The sequence below is a fragment of the Somniosus microcephalus genome, chromosome 12 (genome assembly GCF_052327205.1).
Source record: "Somniosus microcephalus isolate GS21.2 chromosome 12, FLI_Smic_1.0, whole genome shotgun sequence".
Taxonomy (NCBI): domain Eukaryota; kingdom Metazoa; phylum Chordata; class Chondrichthyes; order Squaliformes; family Somniosidae; genus Somniosus; species Somniosus microcephalus.
This window is the reverse complement of record NC_140998.1, coordinates 99218885-99243269: the sequence shown is the minus strand read 5'-3', so window position 1 is coordinate 99243269 and position 24385 is coordinate 99218885. Positions and strand designations below refer to the sequence as shown.

The following is a 24385-nucleotide window of genomic DNA, read 5'->3' as shown; positions in this document are numbered from 1 at the left end:
GACTGGGGGGAGGGGGCGAGAGGAATGAGAAGGGAAGAAAAACAAATAAATGAAATTGCTTAAATCTTAAGAAAATACTGCAAATTTGCTGGGAGTGATGAGGCAAAAACAAATGTACAACATAACTCATTGTGAAGTCTCTCTTTCTCTTTCACTGCTGGTAATGTGTGTAACTCATGTGATGTATTGCTTCAGTACATTTGCTGTGTTACAACAATTAGCAAATCATTTCTGCAGTTGGTTTAGAAACATAGAAGATAGGAGCAGGAGTAGGCCATTCGGCCCCTCGAGCCTGCTCCGCTATTCAATGTGATCATGGCTGATCATCCTGTCCCTGCTTTCTCCCCATACCCCTTGATCCCTTTAGCCTTAAGAAATATATCCAACTCCTTCTTGAATATATTTAATGAATTGGCCTCTACTGCCTTCTATGGTAGAGAATTCCACAGGTTCACCACTCTCTGGGTGAAGAAATTCCTCCTCATCTCTGTCCTAAATGGCTTACCCCTTATCCTTAGACTGTGACCCCTGGTTCTGGTCTCCCCGACCATCGGGAACATCCTTCCTGCATCTAGTCTGTCTAGTCCTGTTATAATTTTATAAGTTTCAATGAGATCCTCTCTCATTCTTCTAAACTCCAGCAAGTACAAGCCCAATCGACCCAATCTCTCCTTATACGTAATTCCTGCCATCCCAGGTATCAGCCTGGTGAATCTTCGCTGCACTCCTTCCATAGCAAGAACATCCTTCCTCAGATAAGGCAACCAAAACTGCACACAATACTCAAAATGTGGTCTCACCAAGGCCCTGTACAACTGCAGCAAGACATCCTGGTTCCTGTACTCAAACCCTCTCGCTACGAAGGCCAACATACCATTTGCCTTCTTAACTGCCTGCTGCACCTGCATGCTTGCCTTCAGCGACTGGTGCACAAGGACGCCCAGGTCTCGTTGCACTTCCCCTTCTCCCAATCTATTGCCATTCAGATAATCTGCCGCCTTATTTTTGACACCAAAGCGGATAACCTCACATTTATCCACGTTATATTGCATCTGCCATGCTTCTGCCCAATCACCCAACCTGTCCAAATCATCCTGGAGTTTCTCGGCATCCTCCTCACAGCACACACGCCCACCCAGCTTTGTGTCGTCTGCAAACTTGGAGATATTACATCTAGTTCCCTCGTCCAGATCATTAATATATATTGTGAATAGCTGGGGTCCAAGGACCGATCCCTGCGGTACCCCACTAGTCGCTGCCTGCCACTCGGAAAGAGAACCGTTTATTCCAAATCTTTGCTTTCTGTCTGCCAACCAGTTCTCTATCCAAGTCAATACCTTGCCCCCAATCCCTTAACTTTACACGCTAATCTCTTATGCGGGACCTTATCGAAAGCCTTTTGAAAGTCCAAGTACACCACATCCACTGGTTCTCCCTTATCTATTTTACTAGTTACATCCTCAAAAAATTCCAGTAGATTAGTCAAGCACGATTTACCTTTTGTAAATCCATGTTGACTTTGTCCGATGCTGTCACTGTTTTCCAAGTGCTCTGCTATTACATCTTTTATAATGGACTCTAGCATTTTCCCCACTACCGATGTCGGGCTTACCGGTCTGTAATTCCCCGTTTTCTCTCTACCACCTTTTTTGAACAGTGGGGTAACATTAGCTACCCGCCAATCCAATTCCAGAGTCTATCAAATTTTGGAAGATGACCAGCAATGCAGCCAATATTTCTAGGGCCACTTCCTTAAGTACCCTAGGATGTAGATTATCAGGCCCTGGGGATTTATCGGCCTTCAATCCCATCAATTTCTCTAACACCATTTCCCTACAAATACTGATTTCTATCAGTTCCTCCCTTTCATCAGACCCTATGTTCCCCGACATTTCTGGGAGGTTATTTGTGTCCTCCTTTGTGAAGACAGAACCAAAGTATGTATTTAATTGGTCTGCCATTTCTTTGTTCCCCATTATAAATTCCCCTGATTCTGACTGCAAGGGACCTACGCTTGACTTCACCAATCTTTTTCTCTTCACATATCTATAAAAGCTTTTACAGTCAGTTTTTATGTTCCCTGCAAGCTTACCCTCATACTCTATTTTCCCCCTCTTAATTAATCCCTTTGTCCTCCTTTGTTGAATCCTAAACTGCTCCCAATCCTCAGGTTTACTGCTTTTTCTGGCCAATTTATATGTCCTCTCCTTGGATCTTATGCTATCTCTAATTTCCCTTGTTAGCCACGGTTGAGTCACCTTTTTTGTTTTATTTTTATGCCAAACTGGGATGAACAAATTCTGTAGTTCATCCATGCGATCTTTGAATGTTTGCCATTGCCTATCCACCGTCAACCCTTTGAGTGCCATTCCCCAATCAATCCTACCCAACTCGCGCCTCATACCATTGTAGTTTCCTTTATTTAAATTCAGGACCCTAGTCTCTGAGTCAACTACTTCACTCTCCATCTAAATGAAGAATTCTATCATACAGGAAACTCTTTATTATCCGGCACCAACGGGACCGGCGTGGTGCTGGTTTATCAAAAAGTCTGGATTACAGAGAGGTATAGTTTAAGAGGTACGAGAGCTCCGTATACAGCAACAAATCCAGGCTTCCCTGTTGCTTAGCAACATGTGCAAGAACTCCGGCCACAGACCAAGCATCCCTGTTGTTTAGCAACAAGTGCACAAGCCCCAGTTACACAGCCACAGATCCAGGAACTTCCACTAATATGCATGAAGTAAAACTTACCTGAACCTACTCCTGAATTTTGCCAGTTAACAGAGATTTCCGGTTAGATATTTTTTTAGGTGCCGGTTAAAAGAGTTTCCTGTATTATGATCGCTCCGACCCAAGGGGCCTCGCACAACAAGATTGCTAATTAATCCTTTCTCATTACATAATACCCAGTCTAAGATGGCCTGATCTGTAGTTGGTTCCTTGACATATTGGTCCAGGAAACCATCCCGTATACACTCCAGGAATTCCTCCTCCACAGTATTGTTACTAATTTGGTTAGCCCAATCTATATGTAGATTAAAGTCACCCATGATAACTGCTGTGCCCTTATTGCACGTGTCTCTAATTTCGCTTTTAATGCCATCCCCGACCTCCGCATTACTGTTTGGAAGTCTATATACCACTCCCACTAACGTTTTCTGACCCTTGGTATTTCTCCGTTCTACCCATACAGATTCCACATCATCAGAGCTAATATCCTTCCTTACAATTGTGTTAATCCCCTCTTTAACCAGCAATGCTACTGTAGTGTATACCTTTTAAGAGCCCCTGTGTACTGTAATACCGGTAGTGACCACTCGGGCTATATAAGCCTGTATAGTGTCTTGTGTCTTTTAGTTCACCTCCAGACTTTGTTCAGTAAACACCTGTTAAACCAACTCCTGCATTCCGTGTCTCCATTAACACACGTATACAACAGCTACCCCACCTCCTTTTCCTTTTTGCCTATCTTTCCTGAATATTGAATACCCCTGGATGTTGAGTTCCCAGCCTTGTTTCCGTAATCCCAATCATATCATATTCGTTTACCTCTATTTGCGCAGCTAATTCATCCACCTTATTAGGAATGCTCCTCGCATTAAGACACAAAGCCTTCAGGCTTGTTTTTTTAACACTCTTAGATCTTTTAGAATTATTATTTACTGTGGCCATGTTTGATTTAAACCCTTGATTTCTCTGTCTGCCACTTTTGTTTTTCTCCTTCCTGTCTTTTGCTTTTATCCTTGTTTCCCTTTCCTCTGTCTCCCCGCTCAGGTTCCCAACCCCCTGCCATTTTAGTTTAAACCCTCCCCCAGAGCAATAGCAAACACTCCCCCCTAGGACATCAGTCCCGGCCCTGCCCAGGTGCAAACCGTCCATTTTGTACTGGTCCCACCTCCCCCAGAACTGGTTCCAATGTCCCAGGAATTTGAATCCCTCCCCCTTGCACCATTCCTCTAGCCACGTATTCATCTAAAATATCCTTCTATTTCTACTCTGACTAGCACGTGGCACTGGTAGCAATCCTGAGATTACTACCTTTTTGAGGTCCTATTTTTTAATTTGCCTCCTAACTCCCCATATTCAGCTTTTAGGACCTCATCCCAGTTTTTACCTATATCTTTGGTACCTATATGCAGCACGACAACTGTCTGTTCACCCTCCTCTTCCAAAATGTTCTGCAGCCGCTCTGAGACATCCTTGACCCTTGCACCAGGGAGGCAACACACCATCCTGGAGTCTCGTTTGCGGCCGCAGAAATGCCTATCTATTCCCCTTACAATAGAATCCCCTATCACTATAGCTCTCTCACTCTTTTTCCTCCCCTCCTGTGCAGCAGAACCACCCCTGGTGCCAGGAAGTTGGCTGCTGCTGCCTTCCCCTGGTAAGCCATCCCCCCCCCCCCCCATCAGTATCCAAAGCGGTATATCTGTTTGAGAGGGGGATGGCCACAGGGGACTCCTGCACTACCTGCCTGCGCCTACTACTCTGCCTGTTGGTCACCCATTCCCTTTCTGCCTGTGTGACCAACTGCTTAAACGTGATATCCACGACGTCTTCAGCATCGTGAATGGTCCAGTATGTATCCAATCGCAGCTCCAGCGCCGCAATGCGGTCTGCCAGTAGCTGCAGCTGGATACACTTCCTGCACACATGGTTGCCAGGGACACAGGAAGTGTCCCTGAGTTCCCACATAGCGCAGGAGGAGCATGCCACGGGGCCGAGCTCTCCTGCCATGACTTACCCTTTATTTAATTAAAATTAAATTAAATCAAATCAATCCCACTAATTACACTACAGTTAAATGATATATTTAAGGGCCCTGGTTTATAAACAGTCCCCGCTACACCACAGAGAACTTATTAGAAACTATAAACCACAGAGTTAAAGTTTAAAAAAGAGAGAAATACTCACCAACCAATCACTTACCTGCTTTCTGGTGATGTCACACTTCGATTACTTTTTACTTCACTCTCGGATTGGTAAGCCTACCTGGTCCTCGCCGCTCCCGCTCCTCACAGGTCCGCTCAGCCGCTCTGAGGCCTACCTGGTCCTGGGGCTCGCTTTTTGTACTGCCGCTGCTCCCGCTCCTCACAGGTCCGCTCTGAGGCCTACCTGGTCCTGGAGCTCGCTTTTTGTACTGTCGCCGCCGGCACTCCCACTCCTCACAGGTCCGCTCAGCCGCTCTGAGAATTTGATGTGGGCACTGCAATAAACATCAGAAGTTGCACTCCAAGTCCAAGAATATCTGTGACAAGGCACAGGAGTTCTACTAGTCAATGTCATAATGAAGAACTAATACTACATTTTTGTTTCGAGAAATCTTATATTGTCTTCAAATCTTGATTAATTATCAATAAGTAACAATCGAAATGAGAAATTCTTAAAGCTCGCTTTTTTGGTTTGTATCAGGTGAAACGCAAATGTACAGTTTTATATTTTGGTGACTTGCATTGTTGTATTTGATTTATATCATATTGGGGAAATTGATTGTGTCCACTTTAGTTGTCTTCTACTTTAATACTTTTTTCAAAAACTTTTGTAGGATATAGTGAATACCATCATCAAGCACTGTTCACCGAGGTTCTTTTCTATTGGGTTGCCTGGTGCTACCATGCTAATTTGGGACTTTATAGTTGCTGCTAGCAAAGTGACATTCTCCTCTTCACTCAATGTAGGTCAACAAGCATATTACTATCTTTATTAGTGGCTATGAAACAAGGTTGAAAGATGGACTTTTGAAATGCTGGTTTGACTGTGTTAATTGGTTTATATTGGAAATGAAATAGACATTACTATGTGAATTTTTATAGATCTATCTAAAGAAGAAAAAATTGTCACATTCAGCAACAAAATATTAATAAAGATTTTCTGCATTTAGATAAATGTAGATCTATTACATTTTAAAATTCTTTGATAAAGATTCGGAAGGGAATTAAATGGTTATATGTGGGTTTGTCATCTGGCCTTATTGAACATTGATGTAGCTCCTCAATGACTTGTATTTCTCTAGATTTCAGTCAAACTTTTTAAGCATCCTAACAATAAAGTGTTCCCTTTGAAAGTGGAAACATTCAGATGTATTCCAAGTGTTCTTTTTACGCTCAAAGAAAAAGTCATTCTGGATTTATCACTAATCTTGGCCAATTATTTCATGGCCTCATCTGGATTTCTTTCCAAGACACTTCTGTAAGGAGCAGTCAATGTACTTCACCTACAGATCAATAAATGTTGTTTACTTGTACAGTTGGAACAAAAGAACAAGAGTAGACCATTCAGCCCCTCGAGCCTATTCCACCATTCAATGAGATTATGGCTGATCTGCGACCTAACTCCATATACCCACCCCCCATATCCCTTAATACCTAGTTTCTAGATTTTCCTTGAATATAAGATGTATTTTCTTTGACTTTTTTTTAGATTATACTGAATTATGTAGATATTTTTTACAGTTGATCCCTGATGGTTCAGTGGGTAAATGTAGTCTGATGTAGTACTTAGCTGTACAGTCCAGGAACATCTCTGATTTGATCTCTGATCTGCACTAAGTTAGCTCATTTCAGCAAGGTTACTGCTGAAGATACTACAATTGGCCTTGGTATTCATGTACTAGGCAAAGGATGATTAGCTAGGGTCCTTGTTGATTGTTATCCAGTGACTCCTGCTCTTTGTGTATTTTTGTTGTGTGATTTTTTTTAAATATATGTGTGTGTGATATATTGTGTGTATTATAATATAAAAATGAATTTTGATGACTGGATCGAGTTTGGCTGTGAAGCTCCTCCATGATTGATCAAATAGTCTGATAACCCTTGCTGCCTCGGAAATCATGAAAAATGGCAACTTGGGTGATATGCCAGCATGAGTCACTGCTGTCAGTAGAGATGGGGTGGGAAGAGAAAAAAAATCAAGAAACAAACAAAAATCTAATTTACTTGTAAGCATTGTTTTGATTCTACAGCTAAGTATTAAATAAAAAGTATGGAAAAGACAATGACCCTTTCTGCCACCATGAATTTACCAAAGTAATGCTCCACCAAACTATTTCTTCTTTAGCTTTAAACCTCATTGGTCATTAAACCAATTTTTAAAAACTGTAGATTTGCAGAGATGTAATGGCCTAGGTTTTCCAATTAAAGGTTAAATGGTAACCCATTCATTTTGATAAATTAGTGTCGGTATTACAATTGGAAAATCTAGACCAATGGTAAAATTTAATTAAATATTGATCGATTTCAGCAGGTTTGCCCTGTCTTAACAAGACAATGGTTTGCCTGGAACTTCTAAATTTCCCCTTGTTTCATTTCAGGCTCCAAGAGTAGAAGCTCAGATTCTACTGGGCTCTTTAGTCTGTTTCCCAAATTTATATGATGACCTCCCTACATTACAGCCTTCTCTTGCTGACATTTTGTCAACAAAATGTGATGATGTTAAGGTAAGGTTTCTGGTGCAAATGTTGGTAAATGTGTTTGATTGTCACCAAATCATTGTTCTTTTTCCTCCCAAAACACCCACTGAGGTAGTACAATGTTTTTTTCTCAATTCCATTATTTGCCTGGGTATATCCTATATGTTCCTTTGTTCCATGCTTGACCAAATCAAAATGAATGACCCAGATTTTGCAGTACAAATAACAGTGAGGCTATCGGCGCTCACCATTATTAAAGTGTAAATCGGACAGCAACTTCCGGTGACCGCACATGCGCAGTTAAACGTGGAAATCAGGAAGTTGCAGTCCGAGTTGCCCTGCTCCTCCAGAATCTCCCCGAGAGCTTTGGAGTTGAAACACATCGAAGGGCGTGAAGTTACGGTATTTGTGTGATCGATACCCACTAAACTTGCCAGAAAAAGTTGTGGCTTGTCCATTCCAGTGTAAGTAAATTATTAATGGCGTGATAAATTTTAATTGATGCCAGATAACCTCTCTGGCACTGAAAATTAACTTTTTACAAGTGTGAAGTCTCATTCCTTAAGATTTTAATTGTTGGAGATTTGAAAAAAAATTTTTTAATGTAATTTAAAAAAACTTTAATTGTCTCTTTTATCTTTCTCTCTTAATCCCATCTTTCTTTACCCCCTGTTTATTTTGCTTTCTGTACATGATTTAGCATTGAATTAACTATTCTAACTTCCTGGTTCAGACTCTGCATGCCTCAAACGATTCTTCAATCTGATTGGTTAAGGAGATACACAGATGACGACAGTAGTCTTTTGAGCCCAAAGTATCTTTGCAAACATATTCTCCTTCCAAGTTTTGCTGTTGTCCACAAATTAACTGGTACTAGTACCAAGCATGTGATTAAGTAGTATAGGTCTTTAACGAGCAATGCTGCAGTGTTGTTGCCACCCCCATCAACAGTTTTGTTTTGGCATCCTGTGGATCTGGTCTCAGTTACAGCAAATAATACAAGCATGATGGAAAGCACCAGTTAATGGATCCTTGTATCAGTTGGTCTCTCTCAATTGCAAGAGCAAATTATCAAAGGAAATTTTAAAAGTATGTACGTAGTACCAACTATCACTAGTTATTCCAAGCAAATGGCTGAATTTGTTTAATTTCTCCATATTGTAGTTACAGTATCTTTCAAACACTGGTCTATTTAGTCCTGGCACAAATGCTTATGCAAAGCCAATGATTGCTTTCTTTCAAGAGGTTTATCCCACCTTCTCTGAAAAAGAGAATGAAGAAAGGAGAGGGGAGAACTGCACCCTCCAAGTGTCAGCCATGGCTCAGTTGGTAGCACCCTCGCCTCTGAATCAGAAGGTTGTGGGTTTAAGTTCTACTCCAGAGGCTTGAACACAAAAATCTAGGCTGACACTCCAGTGCAGTGCTGAGGGAATGCTACACTGTCGGAGGTGCTGTCTTTTGGATGACTTAAAAGACCCCATGGTACTATTTGGAAGAAGAGCAGGGGAGTTATCCCCGGTGTTCTAAACAATATTCGTCCTTCAATCAACGTCACAAAAGCAGATTATCTGGTCATTATCACATTGCTGTTTGTGGGAGCTTGCTGTGTGCAAATTGGCTGCTGCGTTTCCTACATTACAACAGTGACTACACTTCAAAAGTATTTAATTGGCTGTAAAGCACTTTGTGACATCCCAAGGTTGTGAAAGGTGCTATATAAATGCAAGTCTCTTTTTTTCCCAGTATGTGCCCTGTCTTCACTCCCTCAGGTCCAAGGAACACAGGCATGAGTATATCGGGCACAACTATTTTAGCCATCCATCAGCAGATCTGGCTGGAGCTTACCAAGTATTATTGGGCCTTGTTCCCCTCTGCAAAAACTGGTCACTACTCCAGGACCACCTTGGAGAGCAAAAATAACCCCCAGCATTTTTGTTCAACTACAAACTATCTTCTTAAATAGTCACCCCTCCACCTTCGCCTCCCCTCCACCTTCGCCTCCAATAGGTGCAAGGAGCTCATGGACTTCTTTGTAACTAAGATTGAGACCATCCAGTCAGCTGCCTCTGCTGCTTTCCCACTAAACCAAACATCTCTCAAAGCTCCTCCATCCTAGTCCTCAAAATGCACCTTTCTCTAGTTTCTCTCCTATCCCCTCAAGTTCTCTTCAAACTCATCTTGTCCATGAGAGTCATCTTCTGGTACCTTGACTCCATTCCAATGAAGCTATTGACCATCCAACTTCCCTTCCTGGCTCTCGTGCTAGCTGACATTTATAAATGGTTCCCTCTCCTTGGTTACTGTCCCCTTCCCTTTCAAGGCCACCATCATCACCCCGCTTCCCCCCCCCCCCCCCCCCCCAAAAAAAACTGCCCTTGAATCTTCTAACTGTGAAAGCTAGTGCCCAATCTCCCCTTCCTCTCTGAAGCCCTTGAATATATTGTCGCCTCCCAAATCAATGCTTGTCTTTCCTGCAACTCAATGTTTGAATCTCCAATCAGGTTTTCACCGCTGCTACAGCACTGAAATGGGCCCAATCAAAAGTCACAAATGGCATTCTCTGACTGTGCCCGTCATGCACTATCCTTCCTCAGCCTTTGACACAGTTAACCACACCATCCTCCGCCAATATCTCTCCATTGTTCAGCTGAGTGGGACTTCCCTTACTTGCTTCCACTCTTGCCTATCTGATCATCTCCAGCAATGGCTTCTTATCCCACCCCTCTGGAGCCCCTCAAACATCTATCCTTGGACCCTGTTCTCTTCCTCATCTACATGCTGCCCCTTGGCAACATCATCTGAAGACATGAGGTCAGCTTCCACATGATGACAACCAGCTCTATCTCTCCACCACCTGTCTCGACTCCTGCACTGCCTCTGTATTGTCAGACATCCTGTCTTAGATGAGCCGCAAATTCCTCCAATTAAATGTTGGAAAACCGAAGCGGTCAGCCATCACAAAAAAGTTTGTGTACTCGCCACCAGATCCGTTGCTCTCCCTGGCCACTGTCTGTTTCAGGGTGAACCAGATTTTTCACACCCTTGGCGTCCTGTTTGTCCCCAAGCAGAGCTTCTGATTCCACATACACCTCTAAGATCGCCTGCCTCCACCCCTGTTTCAGCACATCTGCTGATGAAACCCTCATCCATGCCTTTGTTACCTCCAGGCCCAACTCTTCCATTGCTCTCCTGGTTGACCTCCCATCCTTCACCCTCTAAATTTCAGCTCCTCCAAAACTTTGCTTCTCATATCCTGTTCCACACCGAGTCCTGCTCAATCACCAACGCTGCCCTCGCTGACCGACATTGGTTGCAGTCCCCCAAGACTTCAAATTTAAAATTCACATTCTCATGTTTATCTCGCCCCTCCCCATCGCTGTAAACTCCTGCAGCACTACAACTCTGTCCTCTTGTTCATCCCTCCTCCCTTGGTCTGGACAATGGCAGCCATACCTTCACCCATCTAGACCCTAAGCTCTCAAATTCCCTCCCTAACCCCGTATGAACATACATAAATGACGGGCAGGAAAGGACCATCTGGTTCATGAAGCCTGCACCCACACAATTGTACAAAAACCAAATACTGCTGATGCTGGAAATTTGAAATAAAAACAGAAAATGCTGGAAATGCTCAGCAGGTCAGGCAGCATCTGTGGAGAGAGAAACAGTTAATGTTTCAGGTCGATGATGAAGGGTCATCGGCCTGAAACCTTAACTCTGTTTCTCTCTCCACAGATGCTGCCTGACCTGCTGAGTATTTCCAGCATTTTCTGTTTTTATCCCACACAATTGTGATGGGCTAAGCATCATGATTAGAAACCCTGTACCCACCAGCAGCCATGTCATCTCCAGGGAGGGGCAAAAAATTAAAAAAAACCCAGTCAATTAGGGAAACAAACTGCCCCAGCTCAGAACTTGTCCAACTCTCTCGGGTTAGCAGAGAGTCCGCACTCACTGTGCGAGCTAGCGACTTGTTTAAACAGTCTACTGTCCTCTGCGAAAAGAAGAACCGCCTAATATGTAACGTAGCCCAACCCTTGCATAACTTATACGCATGACCTCTTGTCTTCTCCGGTATATAAAATTGAAATAATCTAGTCCTTTAACTATTTTATATACCTCTATCAAATCACCTCCAAATCTATGCATTTCTAAAGTTACTAGACTTTTTAAGCCTCTGAGTAATATGAGGTTTTTATGCAGGGTATCATTCAGGTGGCCCTCCTCCTGAACGTTTTCCATAGCCCCTCTATCACCCACTATGTGAGGAGACCAAAACTGGATGCAGTATTCTCAATGTGGTCTAACCAAGGTCTCGTACAAGGATAAAATGGTGTACCTGTACTTCATTTTATATTGAATAGTCCTATTAATACAATTCAATACCCTATTTACTCTGGCTACGGCTTCTCAGCATTGGTCATCAAGTTTTAGTGAATTATGAACTATAACACCAAGATCCTTTTCTCTTTCAATGGATTCCAGTTCTATTCCATGTCAAGTGTAAATCTACTTGGTGTTGCTCCTGCCCAAATGCATAACACTACTTATCTAGATTAAATACCATTTGCCAGATTTTTGTTTGTTCTCCTCCACAATCCTAACACACTCAAATTTTCGTACCTACCTCTTTGACCAAGATTTTGGCCATCTGTCCTAATATCTCCAAGTGGCTCAGTGTCAAATTTTGTCTGATAACGCTCCTGTGAAGCGCCATGGGACATTGTACTACGTTAAAGCTGCTATATAAATGTAAGTTATTGTTGTATCATCCGCGAACTTACGGACCAATCACCCAACACCTATATCCAGGTCATTTATGAAGAGTAAAAAGCAGCGGCCCAAATCAATCCCTGTGGGACGCCACTGGTAAACATCCTCCATGAAGATCCACAACCATCAATAATAGTTTCTATCTACAAGAATATAGCCCATTCTTAATTCATTGCAACAACTTTGCACTGATTCCACCTCCCTGTTCTCCTTTTAAGACCCTCCTCTAGAACCCTATTTGACCAAGCTCTTGGTCACATGTCTTAATATTTCCTTTGGCTCTCTGTCCACTTTTGTCTGATTATGCTTCTGGAAAGCATCATGGGACATTTGCAACAACCTAAACAAAAAGGTCTATCTACTAAGCTGGTACAAGTTATTTCCAGAGTTGTCCTCTTCACTAATTTGTATATTCTGTGTCTCCAGTTAGTTGTATGAGTCCTTTGTTTTGTTGTCTGCTTTTGAAGTACTCTTGACGAATGCTGTCTTAGGCAGCTTCCCATCCTCCACCCTCCGTAAACTTCAGCTCATCCAAAACTACATCTGTATCCTGTCCCGCACCAGGTCCTGCTCATCTCTGCCCTTGATGATCTACATTTATTCCTGGCCCTCCATTGCCTTAAATTTAAAATTTTCAGTGGCCCAGATTTTGCTGGAGTGGGGTATCTCATGGCATGCCCCATTAGTTAGACTTTTTCCCTTGCCCTTCAACTCAGATTTTTTGCCCTGCATGTTTTTGAAAGCGCGAGCTTCTAACTGAGCACCTGGGACCTTGATGAATGACAGGAGACCAACAGTCGATCTCCTTAACCAATAAGATTTAAATATTGAGAAAGTAATGGAGGAATGTTGAAGGAAATAGGGTGAATTAGAATCAAATCAGGTACAGAAAGAGAAATAGGGAAATAAAGATTGGATTAAGAGAGAAAAAAGAGACAAAGGAAAAGTAAGAAATTTTTAAATTTAAAACTTATCTTGCAACAATTTCCTACCTGTAAGAACGAGACTCAACAGTTTAAATTGTTCCCTTTCTGGGCTGGAGAGGTTAAGTGGCATTGCAGGAACATAAAGATCCTCATTAAAAAGTACTTACACTGTTAAGTAGCAGCCCTAACTTTCTGCAGCGAGTTTAATTGGCAATTAATGCGCAAATGCAGCAATTTCATGTGGGTGGAGGGCGAGCTGCCATTTTTGCAAGACTTAAGACACAAATCGTCCAGCTACTTGTGGCAATTTGCATTTCACGGGGTATCTCTTCCTCGCCACAAGTTGCTGGACGATTTACGCATTAATAACAGCAAGTACCATTAAACGCGCCATTATTTTGGTAACAAAATCTAAGCCATTGTATTTAAATCTCATTATGGCGTTTCCCCTCCCTATCTCTGTAATTTCCTCCAATCCTACAACCTTCTCCCCCCCCCCCCCCCCCCCCAAACACTCTTTCTCTGACTCTGCCCCTCTTGTGCGTCCCCCTCCCTTTGCTCCACCATTGGCCTTCAGCCGCCGAGGCCCCACACTCTGGAATTCTCTACCTAAACTCCTCCACTTCCCTCTCTTCCTTTTCAGACCCTTAAAACCTGCCTCTTTGATCAAGCTTTTGGTCGCCTTTCCTAATATCTCCTCCTTTGACTTGGCATCCATTTTTAAAATTGCATCTCTATGAAGCGTCTTGAGATGTTTTTCTGCATTAAAGGCACTATATAAATGCAAGTTGTCTTGTAATGCAGAACTGCCAGTGGGAAATTATAGGAGGTCCAGCAATGTCATCCTTTTGAATATACATGGATTTTTTCTATATGGGGTATCATCTGCCTAAAGTAGGTGCACAAGGTTAGATTGTTGTGGTATCCACTAGCCTGGGAGACTGAGATCCAGAACCAGTTCTACATTTACAATATTGTAGCAATCTTTATTATTAAGTTTCAGTCTAATAATGGAAATCCACTTTGGAATTAAAAAAAACCATTTCCTAGTACAGGAAACTCTCGATTTACCGGCAACTAAATAACCGGAAATCTCTGTTAACTGGCAAAATTCAGGAGTAGGTTCAGGTAAGTTTTACTTCATATTAGTGGCAGTTCCTGGATCTGTGGCTGTGTAACTGGGGTTTGTGCACTTGTTGCTAAGCAACAGGGACGCTTGGTCTGTGGCCGGAGTTCCTGCACATGTTGCTAAGCAACAGGGAAGCCTGGATTTGTTGCTGTGTACGGAGCTCTCGTACCTTTTAACTATACCTCTCTGTAATCCGGACTTTTTGATAAACTGGCACCACGTCGGTGCCGGATAATAGAGTTTCCTATATGTGATGCATCTAAAATGTGTGCAAACCAAAAATCTGACATTTTGCAGTTCTGGAGCCTTTTACAGTCCCTGAAGATTTGAATTTATATCTAGCCTGCTGTTTCTGCAGGCCTGACCTGAACTGTAAGAATATGAAGGTTTAATGAACATTTGTGATTTTAATTTTTAAGTCCTTGAGTGATGTTTGCAAGCTCTTCCTTGTTATGTTTGGTATCGGCACAGCACAATATTTTCTGAGAAACTAGCAGGGCATCGGTACTGAGGAAGCCTTGTACTGCTCCTGTTCCACACCAGCTGCAGTATAACTGTATCTGGTACAAAGTTTAAAATGTACGCTGGTGACCTGTGGCACTAGCTTAAAATTGTTACTGTTAAAAAAGAGGTGATCATTTTGCCAGCAATTAGTGGCTTGGTGTAATGTCATTGTGGTATTTGATATGATGTATGTTGAAAAATTACATTTATTTAAAAAAAATAATAATTATCAGATCCTCCTGAAAAACACATTTACCAACAAAAATAACTTCTTTTACTCTTATTGGAATTCCATAAGAAATGGTGGTAACTAGTTTATTTACTAGGATCCAGGTTTATTTTAACTTGTACTTGTCCTTTTTTTTTAAACACTTATTTTTTGACCCTTTTAGGTTTCCCATTCTCCAGCCAAGCAGGGAGAACAGCAAACTACTCCTGGGCCTATGTAATGTGCTTGTGCTGGACACGAGACCAGGGAGTGTGCAAGTGCTCACCATACTTAATAGTTTTTTTCCCCCTTTCCTAACCTTCATTTGAAGACTCCCTCTGACAATACAGTAGAGACTGAGAACTTGACCTGTAGGGAAAGGGCAGATGCGAAATTGCATCCTACTGCCCTTTGGCACAGTGTTATGAAGTGCCAGTGTTCTCCATCCAAACCTCAAATATAATCCAGTGAGATTTTTTTTAAATACCTGATTTAGTATTCTGAATAAAATCTCTGTTACTCCTATGTGGAAGTAGAATTGTTTGGCATACTACACGGAGCATGAATCTACTGAATTGTAATTAGTATGCTATCTTAGGAAAGCAGAATACCATAACATTTTTCTTCTGATATGCTACACTTTTGAACAAACTTTAGTCATCTTCAATGCAGTTGATTTGATAGTAACATTTCTAGTTTTTCTTTTTAACATAAAAAAATGGGATTATCTGCTTGTTTGAAATCTGAATATACTAAGTTTTTTTCAAATTACTAACTGTGTTTTAAAAGACATTACTTAGAATTATTTTCAGAAAAATAAAGACAGCTAAAGCTGAGAGCTGTTTAACTGAGTGTACCAATACAAAAATGTTCTACTGAGTGTGCATTTTTAAATATGTATATATTTTCCAAAAAGTACAATTATTTTGTTGCCTTCAAATTTTACATGCTTACTAATAATTCTGTGCATATTTGATGAGGCCCCCTCTATTTGTTTTCATAGGAACTTGTAATTAAGAGCATTTTAAAGTCAGCAAGGGAAGAACCTTCTGGGCCAGCTAGGTAAGTATTTCCAATAATGATAACTGGTAACGTAAATCTTGCTATCAATATGATGCCTATTTTTGTGCTGATCAAGGCGAGGGATGAGGAATAGAACACGTTCTTATTTCAGACATTCGGGGTTAGCATCCAGCACTCCCTGGTCAATTACAGCACAGCCAGCTGCAGAACTCAACCCAACCACAGTAGAGCACCCAATGCACCACAGTGGCATGTCTATTTCCTAGTAATTCTGTGGCCTCTTAGTCCATTTGCCATATTTGTTTTGAGCCTGTACATAGTAAGAACTGGGTTAAGTTTGGCCTAAATTATTTTAATGTAGGATCCTTTGGGCCAATAGGGAGAGCAGGTTAGTCTGGCTGGAGTCAAACCAAAATCCCAGAAGTAAAAGGACTGTGTACCAACCACTGTCATCCAGTTCTGCGCTTCTCCCATAATATCTTTATCTTTAATATTAGTGCAGTAGTGTGTCTCATTCTCTGGTTACTTGATTTTAATATATTAGATAATAATTAGTGTATTGTAGGAACGGAGGTTCCTATCTGAATAAAGGTATTCGACTCGATGAATCAAATCAACAGGTTTTAATGAACAACGAAGTTAACAGGGAAACTACAGGAGAAACGGTACACGGGTCTAATCAGCTTGCTGGGCACTCGACGACTCCTGGAAGATTCTGGAAGCTGACGTCATCACGTCATCGTGTTCTTCGCGCCACTGGCGGTCACGTGATCGGCGTCATGACGTCATCACGTGGAGTGCAGGAAAGTACAATACAGTACAGTGAACAGGCAGTTTAAAGGTGCAGTCCGCGGCTGCACTACACTGTAGTTAAAGGGATTATTACTAATTGTTCTGAGACCCTTGGTGGCTCCGCCACAGGCGCCCCCCCAGAATCCACTTTAACGGACATTGTCAACCGAGCAGGAGGTTTAATGGTCCTGGCCGAACAGCGATGAAACTCAGGCAGCGGAAACGGAGCGTTAGTAGACGAACCAGTGCCGGGTTGCGGCAAAAACTGCGTCTCGGGCGAGGCAGAAACGGTAGTCAGAGGTGCAGGTGCGTCTGAGGCCGAATCGGGCTGTTCGACGGTGGGCCGGTGCACGGCTGGTCTGGTGGTCAACGGCGGTCGGCCACGGCGAGGCGGTTGGGCAGCCACGACAGGCTCACTCCGATCTAGGTGGGCTGGTTTAAGCCGGTCGATAGAGATGGTATCGGACTTTCCACCGACTTCGACTGTGGAAAAACTTTTCCCCTGATGAGATGACACGAAACGGTCCGGTATACGGCGGCTTGAGCGGGTCTCTGTGACCGTCCTGTCTAATGAAGACATAGTCCGAACTCATGAGTTCTGCCGGGACATGTGGCCTCTGCAGGTCATGATGCGAGGTTGGGATGGGCAGGAAATTCCTGGCCACCTCCTGATGTAGCAGGAGCTGTTGAGCTGCAGACCATGGTTCGTTGTGTGGAGGGAGAAAGTCACCTGGCACTCTGAGTGTCTGACCATAAACCAGCTCAGCCGATGAAGACTGAAGATCCTCCTTTGGGGCTGTCCGGAGGCCGAGCATCACCCATGGGAGCCTGTCCACCCAGTTGGGTCCGCTCAAGCTGGCACGGAGGGACGCTTTGAGAGACCGATGGAACCTTTCACACAGACCATTCGTCTGCGGATGGTACGCGGTGGTACGGTGCAGCTTGGTACCCAGGCCTTGTGCCACTGCGTTCCACAGCTCTGATGTAAATTGCGGACCGCGGTCCGAGGAGATGTCCGATGGCACCCCGAACCGAGCCACCCACGACGAAAGAAACGCCCTGGCGACGTCTGCTGCGGTGGTAGCGGCCAAGGGAATCGCCTCTGGCCACCTGGTGGTCCGGTCTACCACCGTCAGGAGGTGTGTGAATCCTCGTGACCCGGGAAGGGGACCTACTAAGTCCACGTGAACGTGGTCGAAACGGCGCTCAGGCACCGGGAAGTTGGCCACCGGAGCCTTGACTTAACGGTGGACTTTGGATGCTTGATATTCGACGCAATTGTTTGTCCAGTCCCGGATGTCCAAATGCATGCCTTTCCAAACAAATTTGCGGGACATGAGCCGCTGAGAAGCCCGCATCCCCGGGTGAGATAACCCGTGGATTGCCTGGAATACTTTCTTGCGCCATTCGACCGGCACAATAAGCCGGGGCACTCCCATGGATGTGTCACACAAGAGCGTGGTTCCTGCCGCCTGAAACGGCACGTCTGCAACCTGCCAACTGGAAGGCGTGGTCCTAAACGCTTGTACCTCTGGGTCTGCCAGTTGATCCTCTGCCAGTCCGACGAAATCGATGCCCAGGTGGACTGCCTGGACTGGAACCCGGGAAAGGCAATCCGCCACGAGATTATCCTTGCCTGACACGTGCCGCAAATCCGTTGTGAATTCGGATATAAACGTGAGGTGGCGCTGCTGCCGAGCTGACCAAGGTTCTGCCATTTTGACCATGGCGAAGATGAGCGGCTTGTGGTCCATGAATGCAGTGAACGGACGGCCTTCTAGAAGGAAATGGAAATGCCGGATGGCCAAAAACAGGGCTAGCAACTCTGTCAAAAGTGCTATACTTTCGCTCGTTCTTGCGCAGTTGGCGGCTGAAAAAGGCTAACGGCTGCCAACTCCCGTCGACCCACTGCTCTTGAACTGCTCCGATGGCGTAGTCGGAGGCATCCGTAGTGAGGGCAACCGTCGCGCCCGGGAGTGGGTGTGCTAGCATAGTTGCATCTGCCAACGCCGCCTTGGTATCGCGGAACGCCTGGTCCATTTGCGGTGTCCAAGTGAGAGCATCCTTGTCCGACTTTCCTTTTAGTGCTTCGTACAGAGGTTGCATTAACCGGGCCGCCTTGGGGACGAAACGATGGTAACCATCCCCAAGAACTCTTGCAGGGGTTTGACTGTGTGAGGCCGTGGGAATGCGGAAACAGCCTCTACCTTGGTGGCTAGCGGGACGGCGCCTTCTGGGGTAATCCTGTGTCCCAGGAAATCAATACTGGATACTCCAAACGTGCATTTGGCCGGATTGACAATAAGGCCATGTTGGCTGAGCCGGGCGAAAAGTGTACGTAAATGGGCCATGTGAGCTGGCGTATCCTTGCTGGCTATTAGGATGTCGTCCAAATATACAAAAATGAAGGGCAGATCCCGTAAGACAGAGTCCATCAACCGCTGGAATGCTTGAGCTGCGTTTTTCAGACCGAACGGCATGCGGAGGAACTCAAAAAGGCCGAACGGAGTGATGACCGCTGTTTTGGGGACGTCTGGAGGGTGCACTGGAACTTGGTGATATCCACGAACGAGATCCACTTTAGAAAATATAGAGTTGCCAGCCAGATGTGCCGAAAAATCTTGGATGTGGGGAATAGGATACCTTTCCGGTGTCGTGGCGTCGTTTAAGCGTCTGTAATCCCCGCAAGGTCGCCATCCACCGCCTGGTTTGGGTACTATATGCAGTGGGGAGGACCAAGGGCTGTCCGAGCGCCGGATGATCCCGAGGCGTTCCATGGTCTGGAACTCAGCCTTTGCGGCTGCCAGCTTGCCAGCTTCTAATCGCCGCGCCCGAGCGTAAATGGGTGCTCCGGTTGTGGAGATATGGTGCTCCACCCCGTGCCGTGTGACTGCAGCCGAAAAAGTAGGCCTGGTGAGCTCCGGGAATTCGCCGAGCAGGCGCGTAAACCCCTCTTGCGACGGAACCGCACAGGCCACCGACCAGGACACGGCAGTGCTGCGGTGGCAGGGCACTGCGTGGAAAGTGGACGCATTAATGAGCCGGCAGTGTTGGACGTCAACCAGCAGACTGTTGGTACAGGAAAAAAATCAGCTCCCAGGATGGCCTGTGAGACCTTAGCTGTAATAAAGTCGCAGACAAAATGCTGACCGGCGAAGGTTAAGTTTACCGTCCGTTTACCGAACATACGCATGGCAGCGCCGTTTATTGCCACGAGGGAAGGCCCATGGCTGCCGGATAGTAGGTCCAGCTTTGAAGCTGGCAGGATGCTGCACTGTGAACCAGTGTCGCACAGGAATCGTCGGCCCGTAACGGAATCCATAACATAAATGAGTTTGCCCGCTGAGCCCACCGCCATAGCTAACTTGCCGTGCTTTTCAGACTTTGTCGTCCGTCCGGGAGGGCGTGGGCTTGTTGGAGTTTGGTTTTTTTCTTGAGGGAAACTGCAAGGAGGCCGGCAGCATCGAGCTTTGGCGCCGAAACGGGCGTGGTACACGCACCATCCTGCTGGGGGAGGGCTGGGCTTCGCTCGCGAGGGGGAAAGGCGCCTCGTGGCTGCACAACATTGCTGAGTAACAGTAAATATCTTGTCTGCCTCTGCAGCGAGTTCAGCACCGTCTGTGATGGCAGTGTTGACCAAGGCTGCCTGAACCGGATCGGGTAGCTGGCAGAGGAAAAGCTCACGGAATAAAAAACATTGGGGTTCCGCATTTGACTCATCAGTTCTGACGGTTTTGAGTCCCCGAGGCCGGGCATGGAAATAAGCTTGCGTGCACGCTCCGACTTATTAAGATCAAATACCTGTAGCAAACGGGCTTTAAGCGCTTCGTACTTGCCCTCCTCCGGTGGGCTGCCAAGGAGGCTGACGACCCGCGAGGCCGTGGCACTGTCGAGAGCGGAAACCACATAATAATAACAGGTTGAATCCGCTGTGACCTCCTGGAGAGCGAACTGTGCTTCTGCCTGGAAAAACCATGCTGCTGGCTGCTGTTCCCAGAACTGCGGCAGTTTAAGGGCGACGGCGTTCGTGTTCATCCTCGACGAATGTTGTCCGACGAGATCGGGGTCACCAATGTAGGAACGGAGGTTCTTATCTGAATAAAGGTATTCGACTCGATGAATCAAATCAACAGGTTTTAATGAACAACGAAGTTAACAGGGAAACTACAGGAGAAACGGTACACAGGTCTAATCAGCTTGCTGGGCACTCGACGACTCCTGGAAGATTCTGGAAGCTGACGTCATGATGTCAACGCGTTCTTCGCGCCACTGGCGGTCACGTGATCGGCGTCATGATGTCATCACGTGGAGTGCAGGAAAGTACAATACAGTACAGTTAACAGGCAGTTTAAAGGTGCAGTCCGCGGCTGCACTACACTAGTTAAAGGGATTATTACTAATTGTTCTGAGACCCTTGGTGGCTCCGCCACAGTATGCTGTTTCTGGCAGATATAGCAGGATGGTTAATTTACTTTGTTTTTGATTTGAAATGATCTGAACATGCAATAAAGATTAAAATAACTATTTTCTGAATGGTACATTATTGGCTTTCAGATATTTTCATAACTTTGATATATTTTATATAATTTTTATTTAGATATATTTCATTTATATATAATTTGTTTTATTTATATATTTATATATAAATATATTTTTATATATATCTTCAAGATTGAGTACACCATGTCTATAAATCTAATTTTTACTATGGCCCGGATTTCCCGGGGCCTGTGACCATGTACGTGGTGTGTACATGGCCATAAGTGCCCCGCAAGTTCCAGGTTTCCCCATGCGCGAAAACCCGGAACTTGCGATCTGTCAGGTTTCATCTTGACAGATCCACTGCATTCCCGGGAAATGGACATTCACTGGCAGAAAGTTGGACTATTTCCCAACTACTGCCCAGCGAAAGCCCATGAAACTCCTACGCCTGGTAAAAGCAGGCGTAGGTCCTTCTTTTATCAGCGTAAGAGTTTAAATATATATATATATTTTTTTTAATTATTTAAAAACAAAACTGTAAAATTAGCTATAGGTTGTTTTTAGCCCCTTTAAAATGGTTAAATTTATTTTTCAAAAATGTATTTTTTGTTTTAAATGTTTAATTAAATTGTATTTTAATTAATTTTGAACATGTAATTTATTTTTATTTAACTGGTGTGTAATTTTTTGGGGGGATTCCTATTCATGCTTTTGGGGATTCTGTACTTAAATGGAATCCCCATAAGCATAATGGGGATCCCCCTTTTTGATTGGTTGGCCTGGCCCATGTGATCCCAGGGGCACTTGTGAACCGCCTGCACCCCTGCGATACATGGGCCTTTGCGCATGTGTATGCGTAGAGGCCCAGGTGCTCGAGTCTACGAGCCTCCTGGACCATCAGGTAAGTTCGTATTTTTCTTGTGGTTCGGAGGCATTCGCCCGCGAGAAGCCTCCAACTGCAAATTCAGGCCCATGATGTGAATTACAATCTCTTTTGCAGATGTGTTGCACTTTGCAGCCTTGGCATTTGGCTTTGTGAAGAATTGGTACATGGTACTCACCATCCTCAAATCAAAGATGCTCTAAATGTAATCTGTGTAACCTTAAAGGTAAGATTTTTCTATAGTGATTTTTGTTACAGTTCAGCTTTTGAAAAAGCCATATCAAAATTTTAAAGAACAAAATAAAACTTGTTAAAATGTATTTGCAGTTCCCAAACAAAGCAGTTGCGCAAGTGGCCTGTGATATTTTGCATTTATTGATCAATTATGTGGACACGCTTCAAAATTATCCACCAGATTCTCCAAAAAAAATTCTTGAGGTAAGATGCATTTATTTATTCTATTGATTGGATATTAGCCTGTAAAAGTATTCTCAGCCAGTTAGGTTTATTGGCTGTGCATGCTTGCATTGAGTAAATGGCTGGTTAGCTTACCAGGGATGATAATTTGCATTTATATAGCACCTTTAACATAGAAAAATATCCCACGGTACTTCACAGGAGAGTAAACAGGCAAAAATTGACACCGAGTCAAAAAAGGAGATATTAGAAACTGTAACTAAAAGCTTCGTCAAAGAGGTAGGTTTTAAGAGGGTCTTAAAGGACAAGAGAGAGGTGATCAGGTGGCGAGGTTTAGGGAGGTAATGCAGACCTTCGGGCCGAGATTCCTGAAGGCAAGGCTGCCAATGGTGGGATGAGGAGAGTGGGAGATGTGTAAGAGGCCAGAGTTGGAGGAATGCCGAGTTCTTGGATGTTGCTAATAAGTGTTTTCTTGTAATAAATACAGTAAAAGCTGCTAAAAATGGTGGGCTAAGCAAATTTAATGAACATTAGTAGGTATTGTGACTTTCTGGAGGCATTTGTTTTTCACAAGACTTTTAAAGTGAAAACGCTGGTTTGAAGGAGATGATAAATTGGATGCTAACTTGGCAACATGGATCAGTAGTATAAATTGGCCCTCAAGTTTCCTACTGTTCATAATATTTAATCAAAAATGTTGCATCTACTATGCGTGTGCCACACATTCATAGGACATTAGTGTTAAAAATAAGATTGCTAACATAATAGATCAACAAATCACTAAATTTACCCACATAATTACTTATGCCATCTTAAAAATACCTGCCAAAATTTTCACTGGGGAGGCCTGCTCCTCTTTTAAGATGTCTTGGATTTGCTTTTTCTCTGTTCCTGAAGCTTGGATATTTTATATGGGACTTCCTTGACCAGCTCAGGGTGTTCCTTAATCATCGCTTTCATATTCCATGCATCTGTGACTTCTCTGTTTTCTTATTTCCACTCATGCATGCCCCTCGATCGTTTTTGTGATACCTGTATTTGTACATGCACATCACGTGACTTCTGTCGTATTTTTCTTTTTTTATGTCAAAGTTAAGTGGTGGCTGCCACTTAAACTCCCACCACCGAGTGCAAATATTGCTTAGCTCTTGGCTACTGATGGTGCTTTCATTACCCAGCTGCTCCATTGACTCCTTATGAGATCTGCTGTTTACAAATAAACCTTTTTGTTTGACAAATAGGATTACATGCAGAAGATAATTTCTGCAGCTCTACCTTTTCCTTTTTTACAACTTGCTTTTTCCTGTTTCTCTTATTTTCATTTTTCTGTTTATGTCCTTCCAGTGTTCTAGTTCGCTCTCGTCTTTCTTCTGTAGTCCTATGATCTTTAATAGATTATTCAATGTTTGTGTGTCACACATTTCCCTCTGTTTACCAAACTAACAATGTGTCTTATTAGAAAACGTTGAGGGCCTTTGCGTGTCTGTCAATCTATAACATCCATCACATAGAATAGATGGAGGGGAGTAGAGTGATTTATTTCTCCCTCTCCTGCCAAAAGTGTCTCTGGTTTCCACCAGAGACTAGTTGTAGTTTCTTTGTGACTGCAGACTATTTTTATTCCCCGGGAGCTTCTCTGTCCATCAGCCCAGATCCCACCTGCTGCTAAGAAACCGCATCATTAAGGCTGAGGCAGGTGTTCAGATCACATTAAGAAAACCTTACTTTCCTTTTGGCAGCCTGAGATTTAACAAGGGGACCCACCAGCCATGCAAGATTGACACACTAGTGGAGATTAGAAATATCCCCAGCTACCCTACTGTTAACAATTCACACA

The 24385-nt window shown here is 43.9% G+C and overlaps 2 protein-coding genes across 2 annotated transcripts in view; both read left to right on the top strand.

Moving 5' to 3' along the window:
* Window positions 1–24385, top strand: part of ralgapa1 (Ral GTPase activating protein catalytic subunit alpha 1) — a 251419-nt gene that overhangs the window by 200015 nt on the left and 27019 nt on the right. The window lies entirely within an intron of this gene.
* The window catches only part of LOC147109421 (ral GTPase-activating protein subunit alpha-1-like), a 20616-nt gene continuing 1714 nt past the window's right edge, over window positions 5484–24385 (top strand). The window contains exons 1-5 of the mRNA XM_086003335.1: window positions 5484–5677; window positions 7313–7438; window positions 15955–16013; window positions 22249–22357; window positions 22459–24385. The exon at window positions 22459–24385 is cut by the window's right edge and continues 1714 nt beyond it. Coding sequence (XP_085859461.1) covers window positions 5618–5677; window positions 7313–7438; window positions 15955–16013; window positions 22249–22357; window positions 22459–22596 — 492 coding nt within the window. The 5' untranslated portion in view covers window positions 5484–5617 and the 3' untranslated portion in view covers window positions 22597–24385. The remainder of the gene's footprint in view (window positions 5678–7312; window positions 7439–15954; window positions 16014–22248; window positions 22358–22458) is intronic.